General features: G+C 39.7%; 1 protein-coding gene across 1 annotated transcript; it reads left to right on the top strand.

Moving 5' to 3' along the window:
• Nucleotides 1–4,032: 4,032 nt before the first annotated feature.
• On the top strand, nt 4,033–4,617 carry LOC138871365 (uncharacterized mitochondrial protein AtMg00300-like). Its single transcript, XM_070149236.1, has one exon. The coding sequence runs from the start codon at nt 4,033–4,035 to the stop codon at nt 4,615–4,617; it is 585 nt and encodes a 194-aa protein (XP_070005337.1).
• The last annotated feature ends 6,499 nt before the right edge of the window (nt 4,618–11,116 follow it).

Raw genomic sequence — 11,116 nt, 5'->3', positions numbered from 1 at the left:
AGAAAAAACAAGAAAGTCAAGAAACATGCGGAAGTTAAAAGAAAATAAAGAAACGAAAAAGGACGGAAAATTAAAGATAGATTGAATTCAAGAAGTCTATTCTTGAAATTGAATCCTAACAACAATAATTAGCTAACAAAGAACTAATCGCCTTTGGTAGAGAATTAAAAACAAGAGATAGATTGTGAAACCCGACCCTTTAGAATAACAAGAACAACAATAAGCCTAAACTTATCATCTTTTTTGAATACCTAGAAGTGATCTAAGATTTCGAAAGAGTTTAATCTTACCACCTTAAGTTGAGTCTTAAAGGTTGAAGAATAAATCCAAGAGTAGCCACACACAAGAGTGTAAGAAAAATCTCATAATTTTTATTGATAATAATCTGAATAATCTGAGTCTAAAAATAAAGAAGATACCCCTTATATAGGTAGGAGGGGGTCACGAAATTAAGGCTAAAAAAACAAGGAAATAAAGTCCTAAACTACTTTGGACAACAAGTCCAACTACCTTAGGAAAAAAAAATACTAGGAAGCAAAAACCAAGTCATTCTCGGAAAGTAATTCCAAAAATCTTAAGAAAAGGAAACATAACCTTAACTAACTAGGAAAACAATAAATATAGTCCTAAAATATATGAGAATAACTCTCAAACCATTCTTGGATAGAATCTTGGAAATCTTGAAGGAAATTTGCAAGCAACTTGGCACCAACTTGCACTCAACATATAGCACGCCTATTTTACCCTTCTTTGACATCAAGTAAGTCCTTTTTATTCTATTAAAAACGTGATTTTATGTAGAACTTCATGGGCTACAAGTTTGGACACATTTTAGATGCCAAAATTGTCCAACAGTGGCCTGATTTGGACTTTCTTCAGAGGATGTTTCTTGGGATCTAATTCACCTCTTCTTGGATATGAACTTGGGCCACAAAATAATTATAACACCTAGATAACTCATATACTTTATCCTTAAGCTCTTCCTCTCAACTAACAACTTCTTTGATCGCTCCTGAAGTCCAATGACCTTGTTTTGCATCTTTTTAGCTTGAGATCTTGTTAAAGGCCCTCTTTGAGATTCCAAAGCTTCATCCTTGTCCTTGAATAGATTTGATCTTCCTAGGATGCTATCAGCAACCCTGCAACATTAGGTACACATAATCTTCCTCGATATCTGAGGACCCCATCTTCTGTAATTTCAAATGGCGTCTTCTCCTTCTGAAGGGTGGTATCCCTATAATGAGCTAACACAGGATCCTTGTACTGGCGTTCATTTACTTCAGTTACTAAAGAGGATGTTGTCGTATCCTGAAGAGTAATTCCAATGTCACCTGAGTCCAGTAACTGAACTCCAAGAACCTCATGGGCTATTCCCCTCTTTTCTGGCTGCAAATACGACAAGCTACCCATAGATCTACGGCTGAGAGCATCGGCAACTATGTTCGCCTTCCCCGGATGGTATAAAATATCAACATCATAGTCTTTAAGTAGCTCCAACCATCTCCTTTGACGAAGATTCAATTCCTTTTGCTTGAAGATGTACTGGAGGCTCTTATGATCTGTATAGATATCAGTATGAATGCCATACAAGTAGTGCCTCCACATCTTTAGTGCATGAATCACCGCAGCTAACTCTAAATCATGGGTCGGGTAGTTCTTCTCGTACTTTCTTAATTGTCTAGAAGCATAAGACACAACCTTACTATGCTACATTAGCACACAACCCAATCCAACGCCTGAAGCGTCGCAATAGATAACATAACCATCGGTCCCTTCTGGGAGCGTTAGAACCGGTGTTGAAGTTAACATGTCCTTTAATGCCTGGAAACTCCGTTCACAAGTATCAGTCCATTGAAACTTTGCTCCCTTCTGAGTCAGCTTTGTTAAAGGTGCTGAAAGGGAAGAAAATCCTTCCACAAATCTCCTATTATAACCTGCCAAACCAAGAAAGCTACGATCCTCCGTCGGTGTTGTGGTCCTAGGCCAAGTCTTTACTGCCTCAATCTTTTGTGTATCCACCCAGATGCCTTCACCCGAAATGATATGCCTAAGGAAAGTTACAGAGTTCAACCAGAATTCACCTTAGAAAATTTTGCATACAACTTCCTTTCTTGTAGAACTCTAAGCACAGTACGCAGATGACCAGCATGCTCATCCTCTGAACGAGAATATACCAATATATCATCAATAAATACAAAACAAACAGATTTAAGAAAGGCCTGAACACACGGTTCATCAAATCCATGAATACTGCTAGGGCATTGGTCAGACCGAACGACATAACCCAGAACTCAAAGTGTCCATATCTAGTCCTGAATGTTGTCTTTGGAATATCTTCATCCTTAACCCTTACTTGATGGTACCCGAACCTCAAGTCTATCTTTGAAAAACACTTGGCACCTTGCAACTAATCAAATAAATTGTCATTCCTCGGGAGCAGGTACTTATTCTTGATCGTCACCTTATTCAGTTGCCTATAATCAATATACATTCGTAAGGAACCATCTTTCTTCCTTACAAACAACATAGGTGCTCCCCACGGTGATGTAATAGGTCTGATAAAACCTTTTTCAAGCAAGTCCTTTAGTTGTTCTTTTGACTATTTCAGCTCCGCAGAGGCCTTTCTATAGGGAGGAATAGATATTGGGTGAGTATCTGGTAGTAGGTCAATAGAAAACTCAATTTCTCGCTCTGGCGGGAGACCCAGAAGTTCATCAGGGAAGATATCTGGAAACTCATTTACCACAGGGATGGACTGAATGGTTGGTGACTCTACTTCCACATCCTGAACCCGAACCAAGTGATAAATACAGCCCTTTCTGATCATCTTCCTTGCCTTGAGATAGGAAATAAATCTACCTCTCGACGATGTCGTGTTACCTTTCCACTCCAAAATAGGTTCCCCTGGAAATTGAAATCGAACTATCTTTGATCTATAATCAACGTTGGCATGACAAGAAGCCAACCAATCCATACCCATTATAACATCAAATTCTACCATATCTAACTTGATTAAGTCTTCTATAGTAGGTCGACCATGAACTATTATTATACAACCCCTATATACCTGCTTAGCTATCACTGAATCCCCAACAGGTGTAGACACCTCAAAAGGTTTAACCAATTCAGGTTTTATTTCAAACTTACTAGCAACCAACGGAGTAACGTATGATAAGGTGGAACCTCGATCAATCAGTACATATACATCATAGGAGGAGACTAATAATATACCTGTAACAACATCAGGCGATGACTCTTGGTCCTGTCATCCTGCCAACACATAAATGCGGTTTTGAGGGCTGCTCGAGCTAGATGCTCCGCCTCTACCTCTACCACGACTCATTGGTGCTTAGGGACCTTGCCCAGGGGGCATACTGATGATGACGATCCAACTACAGATCCCGCTGGCTGAGCTATGCTTGCATCACATCTCATCGGACAACCTCTCATAACGTGGCCCGGATAACCACAAGTATAACAAACACCTAATCTCATATGGCACTGCCCGGTATGCTGCTTAACACATTGAGTACATCGTGGCATATGTAGGGAGGGCTGCCATGTGTCTTATAATTATTTAATTTTATCCACTTATTAGTTAATGGGGTAATGTCCCATTACCCGATAATTAATCAATTACCCGTATAATTTAAAATTTACCACAAATTACTTAAAATTCTATTTATTTTTTTAAAAATACTTTATATATACTTTATATATTATACTACCACGGTCATATGGTACCTTGCATGGTACTAGTTTATAATTATCAGGTATTATCGCTCGACCCATATTTTATTCCAAATTGACCACTTTCAACGAAACTTGTTTTCTTTAATCCGTGTACCCCTTTATCCTTCATAACACTTATTTATCACTTGTTATAAATAGCGTAAGTACGTTAACGTCAAGATGATCTCATTCCCGAGTCTACATCGGTTAACTAAAAACGAAATTTTAACGTACGAAAACGCGAGATGTAACACAATGGTTCATGAATAGTGGGTGTTCAAAGCACATGACTAGAACACCATGGACTTTCTTTCACTAAAAGCCCTGCAAGGAGGGAGTGTATCCTTTGGCAATGGGAAAAAGGCGTACATTTTTGGAGTTGGAAAAGTCGGGAAGTCACTCACTCATTCTATTGAAAATATGTACTATGTCAATGGTCTTAAGTACAGTCTCCTGAGTGTCTCTCAGATCTATGATAAAGTAAACAAGGTGGAATTCTTGTCCAAGATATGTACATTTACTTATCTGATAACTGGTGAAGTGGTACTTGTGGCCAAGAGATACAAGAACATCTATGTTGCTGATTTTGAGTCCTTACAAAGTGGTGATCTGAGTTGTCTGAAAGCTGTTGATGATGATGCTGAACTCTGGCACATAAGATTGGGGCACATAAGCTTCTCTCTTCTGAACAAACTAATTCAGAAGGACCTGGTCCATGGTCTGCCCATGTCAAAGTTCAAGGTACAAAAAGTGTGTGATGCCTGTGTTAGAGGAAAATATGTGAACTCCTCTTTTAAGTCTAAAAGGAATGTGAGCACCTCAAAGCCACTCGAGCTTCTGCATATGGACCTATGTGGTCCTATGAGAGTGCAAAGTAGGGGATGAAAAAGATACATCTTTGTGATAGTAGATGACTACTCCAGATTCATATGGACTCTGTTTCTTAGAACTAAAGATGAAACCTTTGAGGTGTTTGTGGCCTTTGTGAAGAAAATCCAGGTGAAGATGGAATCTAGATTCGCATGCATTAGATCAGATCATGGAACAGAATTTGACAATGCCAAATTTGATGAGTTCTGCAATGAAAATGGCATCACTCACAACTTCTCAGCTCCCAGAACTCCCCAGCAAAATGGAGTAGTGGAAAGGAAGAACAGAACTCTTGAAAAGATGGCAACAACAATGCTAATCGACAGTGGAATTGCGAAGAACTTCTGGGCTGAAGCGGTTAACACTGCCTGCTACTTGGTGAACAGGTGCATGATCACATCACTCCTGAACAAAACCCCATATGAGTTGCTGAATAGAAGGAAACCCAAGCTGACTCACCTAAGAAAATTTGGGTGCAAATGTTATGTTCTCAATAATGGAAATGATCAGCTTGGTAAATTTGATGCCAAGAGTGATGAAGGAATATTTTTGGGCTACTCTTCTCAAAGCAAAGCGTACAAGATATACAATAAGCGGACTCAATGTGTTGAGGAAAGTGTTCATATTATTTTTGATGAGTCTTATCCATCCTCTGAGAAGAGTGCTGAAGAAGATCAAGATGGAGAACCCTTACTAGTCCCTGGTGAAGTCATTGACATGACAAATGGCTAGGTAGATATGATGAGCCAAGTAAAAGAGTTGAGTGAAGACAATACTGCCTCATCTTCAATGGAACCAGGTACTTCAATTACAACCACTAAAGCTGAAGAAAGAGTGGTTGATGCAGTTCAGGATACTCCACTAGCACTTGAGAGAAGAACACAGGAAAACCAGTCAAATGTACCCACATTCTCTACAAATGAACCTCAAACGTCTAACTGGAGACACAAAAGCTCTCGTCCTCTTGATAACATAATTACCCCTCTAGATTCCGGAGTACAAACCAGGTCAAAAGCCAGAAATTCACTTGCCTTCTCAGCCTTTCTCTCCCAAATAGAACCCAAGAACTTCAAGGAAGCCTTGAAAGATGCAGATTGGATTATAGCCATGCAAGATGAGTTACATCAGTTAGAAATGAACAATATCTGGCACCTGGTACCTAGACCCTTAGATCGAACCATTATAGGAACCAGGTGGGTATTCAGGAACAAGCTTGACGAACATGGAAATACCACAAGGAACAAGTCTAGGCTAGTGGTTCAAGGCTACAATCAGGACGAAGGGATTGATTATGATGAAACGTTGTTCCGGTCGCTAACATAGAAGATATTAGAATTCTAATCGCTTTTGCATCTCATATGGAATTCACCTTGTTCCAAATGGATGTCAAAAGTGCTTTTCTGAATGAACTTCTTAAGGAAGAAGTTTATATGAAGCAACCTCCAGGATTTGAATGTCATGAACACCCTAATTATGTGTTTAAACTGGACAAAGCATTGTAGGGGTTGAAGCAGGCTCCTCGAGCTTGGTATGAAAGGCTATCAAAGTTCCTCTTGGAAAATGGTTTTAAAAGAGGGAAAATTAACAACACCTTGTTCCTAAAGAAACGGGGAAGGAATCTGCTCATTGTTCAGGTCTATGTTGATGATATCATTTTTGGGGCAACAACTGAGTCTCTGTGTGAAGAATTTGCAAAACTCATGGGAAGTAAGTTTTAAATAAGCATGATGGGGGAACTAAACTTCTTCTTGGGTCTTCAAGTAAAGCAGTCCTCAAAGGGTACATTTATTTGTCAGCAAAAATACATCAGGGAGCTCTTGAAGAGGTTTGACATGGAAGCATCAAAGGTGATAGATAATCCTATTGCGACGGCCACTCGACTGGACATGGATAAAACTGGATCTCCTATGAATCAAACCATATATAGAGGCATCATTGGGTCTCTTCTCTATCTCACTACCAGTAGACCTGATATTGTCTTCAGTGTGGGGCTATGTGCAAGGTTTCAATTAAATCCCAAGGAATCTAATTTGAAGGCTGCCAAAAGAATTCTGAGATACCTTAAAGGAACACAGGACTTGGTTCTTTATTATCTCTCAGGTGATAGTTTTAATCTCATTGGATATGCTGATGCAGACTATGCATGTTATCTTGTGGACAGGAAAAGCACTTCTAAAATGGCTCACTTTCTAGGATCATGTCTCATCTCCTGAGAAACAAGGAAGCAAAATTCAGTGGCTCTTTCAACAGTTGAAGCAGAATATGTATCTGCAGCATCCTGCTATGCTCAACTTCTATGGATTAAGCAGCAATTGGAAGATTTTGGAGTACTCACTGAGAGTGTTCCCCTTCTATATGACAACACCAGTGCACTCAACATGGCCAAGAATCCAGTTCAACACAAGAGGACCAAGCATATTGATGTAAGGCATCACTTTCTGAGGGACAATGTGGAGAAAGGGTTGATCTGTATGAAGTTCTATAGCACAGAAAACCAAATTGTAGATATCTTCACCAAAGCATTAAGTAGGGAACATTTTGAAAGAAACAGAGTGAAGTTAGGATGCTAAAGCCCAATTGAGAACCTGATTCCTTATCATTTGGCTATGAAACTCACCTTCAGATAAAACTAGCTAAAATATTTTCTGGCCAAGTCTAACTCACTTCAATACCGCAGGTAAACACGCATAATGAGTATAGAAGTTGTAAATGCAGTACATGGATGAGAAAAGAGGATTGATACTTTCAAATAACATGTCAAGAACCTGGTTCTTGTACCAAAGGTGAGTAGTTCTGTGCATTCTTTAATACATGTCTTAAAAAGGTACAAAACACAACTGCTATGTCATCTACCTTTTCAGATCATGTTGTCACGTCTCTTCACTTCAAATCATTCCATCTCCCTCTGAAACGTTGCACTTCTCCACGCACAACCGTCGTTTCAAAACTGGTCCCTATCTCTCTCTTCATAATTATCCATCCTTAATAAAACCCTCTTTTTTCTCCACAAACCATAAGTCTTCCATTAGAACTTCCTAGAGTACTTTCACTCCATCTTTTCAATGGCCGATACAAACTCCGATATCCCTGCCTAAGTCATCCCTGGTACTGAAAAATCTATGGAGTCCTCCGTTCCCTCTGAGTCTTTTATAACCACTCCTACTCTCCCCACTGAAATCACCCCTCACCTAGATTCCCCATCTCTCTTCATTTCAGAAACCCCTAAAATTGTTGATTCGTTCTCTCTATCTTCTGAGGTTCCCACTAATCAAAGAACAAGTGGAGAACAAGGTCAAAGCCATGAGGTTGTAGAGGGTTCCACTATTGTTACTATAGATTCTGTGGTGGCAGTAGTGTCGATTGAGGAAGAAAATGTTGTAACTATCTTTGTGGTATCTACTGACGGTGTCCTTTATGAGATAATTTCTCAGAGAAATGAGGTGCAGGGTATGGGGGAAGAAGGAGCCATAGTGACTATTGAGGACGTTGCACTAGCAGAAACTACTGGGCCCTCACATGAGGCACCTGATCCCTCTCCGGAGGACCCAGGTCAGGGTTCTCATTCCCAGGACAGTTCTGCTCCTACATTTGCTGTTGCGCCTCTAAACATTCAAGCTCCTAAGATGAGGTCCAGCGATAAGGAGGATTTAGACAACCTCACTCTTGATGCGTTCATAATTAAGCGAATGGTGGTGTCCACTCCTGAGTCTTCCACCAAGTGACCTACTACCAGGTTGCAAGCTAAGGTGGACTACGACTTTGCCCTTCAAAAGAGCAGAAAAGGTAGTAAGAAGCAAATGACGAGGTTGGTAAAAGATAATGTGCATGTATGTGATAAAGCGGTTCCTATGGTAGAAGTGGAAGAGGAAACAACAGAGGAACCTGGTTCATTGGTGAGACGGTCCAAAAAGAAGAAGAAGCCTGCTTCAGTAAAGAAGGCATGGTTGAGTTTTAACGATGGGGGCATCTATTCCAAATAGATGCACCTAAGGTATATGAGGATGAGGTTCAAAGCTTCTTTGCTAGCCTCTTTCCCATTGAGACCGACCACATTTGTGTTTTGGTGAATGGAGTAGATATCGTGTTCGATGTAAAGTTGCTTGGGGAAATTCTTAAAGTCCCTACAGTTGATGTGTCCAGTGTGAAGGATGTGTGTCAGTATAATTTCCAAAATGCCATGGTAAAGGACAATGCAAAACAAAAGGGGGACCAGATCCACAAGAAGGCATTACTCCTTGTTTATCAATTGCTTTTCGAATTGGTAAACAAAGTTCTATTGCCTCGTGATGAGAGGAGGTCCATGACTTCTAAGTCTGACCTGTTTTTGATAGAGCAACTGGATAGATTTACTCCTGTAAGCCTGCTTGCTATTATGATTGAACACATGCAAAAAGTATCAACCTTCAAGGATGGTAATCATGCCCTTCCTTACGGGTTTCTACTTACGCGAGTGTTTAAGTTCTTCAAGGTGCCGCTGGGGCAAGGCAAGGTAGGAACTAAGAAGCAGACTTTCTCATAGACAACATTGAAAGAATGCGAGTGCATAGAAAAGAATGGGGAGGGGGGGTAGGAAGTACATCAACCTTCTCACAGCTCATTAATGCTCAAAATAGTGCAACTGAGGAGATTCGCCGGTTGAAGTCTAGGAATGCTATCCTGGAAAGTCAGCAAGCCCAAGGGGTTCCGACGTCAAATGATGAAGTAGCTCGTTTGACAAAAGAGAATGTTGATCTCAGGGTGCAAGTAGATAACCTGAAAGCAGAACTACTCAATGAGCAAAAGTCGGCCAATGCCCGAATAGACCTAGTTCTCCAAACACTTGCTGCAGCCTCCAAGCCCTCTACTTCTAGTGCCCTCTGAGTACCCCTTCAGTGACCAGTTTCTGGAATGTTCTTTTAAGTTTTTTCTGGCATATGTTTTGTTTTCTTTTTTTTGATGTGGTTGGGATGAAACAGTACTACTCCCGTTTTTAACAGTCCAATTTTGCCTCTGCTTTTTAAGCAAAGGCATATATTTTTATCAATATAAAATCTATCCTCTTTTGTTATCTCATTGCTTGAATTTTATGAATCTCTTCTCCATCATGTTGTGTGCACATATGTGGCATGAGTTAGCTCGGCTAGACTTCTTTATGTTGTTTGACTGCTGGTGTCTTTTTAATGATGCTAAAAGGGGGAATAAATAAATAAGTGTAAGTGGAGATAAAATGATTCAAAAAGGAAGGCATAAAGTCAGAGGGAACTTGTGATCTCTTGTTACTTTATCTGGTTCTCCTTGCTCTAAATACACGTTATCAATGCTTAAGTTTGTCATTATCAAAAGGGGGAAATTGATAGGTTTTCAATGTCTTTGCCTTATGTTTTAATAATCTAACAAACTTACTATCAAGAACCAGATAGAGAACCTGACACACTTGGGCTACACTGCAAGTTAACGGATTCCAGCTAAATGTGAATTGCTATAGCTTCAGGAGATAGAGAACCAAACAAGGACCTGATACCCTTGTGGTTCCCTCATAGCAGTACGAAGTCAATTGGACACAGCTGGAAGTGACGTGACTGCCTGCACTATTTTTGCCTGCACTGCACTGCTTCAAGTGGCCACTTATCTTTTGACCAACTAAAGTGCTTACATCATTCAAGTAATGTCATCAAGGTGTATTAACAAGGAGTTTATATCAAAACATCACTTGAACACTTGTGATATTCACTCAAGCCTTTTACAAAACTGTGAAAGTAATTCTCACGAGCTTGAAGAACAAAGTTAAACGCTACTACGGACCAGTTTCTAAAGTTAGTATTTTGTTGTCCTTAGTTGAGTTGTAACTTTGTGATTGTTCTTATTGTATCTCTTAAACTACTTAGCCAGAAGCGTTGATTAAGAACCCTCTTGTAAAATCCGTAAACTCTCCAAGTTTATGTTTTGATTAGGTTTAGTCATAAGTTAAAGTCTTTGTAACTAGAGAGTGACAAAGTGGTTTGTGGTAAGAGTATCACAAGTTAGTTGAGTTGAATTCTTTGTAATGGAGTTATTACAAAGTGGCTTGTAATAGGTGTTTACAAGTTAGTGAAGTTGAAAGCCTACAAGTGTAGGTCGTGATTTTTTGTCCCCTTGAGTTGAGATGTTTTCACGTAAAAATCCCGTGTCTTATTTACTTATTGTTTTATTAGCATTCTCAGTACAACCTCATAAAGGACCAGGTACTTTACTGTTTGGTGGACTCATACAAACTAACAGTTCTTCAAGCAAAAAGATATTACCTTGTAATAATAAATACCCTTTGGAGTGTGGAATACGGTAAGCTTTTCTTCTTTTGTACCATGTGAATTTGGTTATAGCTCGACGAACTGCCCATGAAAGACATTGCCTCATAACTAGTTGTAGCATCGATCATAAGCTCTGCAATAGGAATTCATCTTTGGGACACGCATTGTTGAGATCCCTAAAGTCGACACACACACGAATCTGGCCATTCTTCTTCCTTACAGGGACAATACTTGAGAACCATGTTGGA

The sequence above is a fragment of the Nicotiana sylvestris genome, chromosome 6 (assembly GCF_000393655.2).
Source record: "Nicotiana sylvestris chromosome 6, ASM39365v2, whole genome shotgun sequence".
Taxonomy (NCBI): domain Eukaryota; kingdom Viridiplantae; phylum Streptophyta; class Magnoliopsida; order Solanales; family Solanaceae; genus Nicotiana; species Nicotiana sylvestris.
The sequence above is the reverse complement of the archived record's forward strand: the minus strand, read 5'-3'. Positions and strand labels throughout refer to the sequence as shown.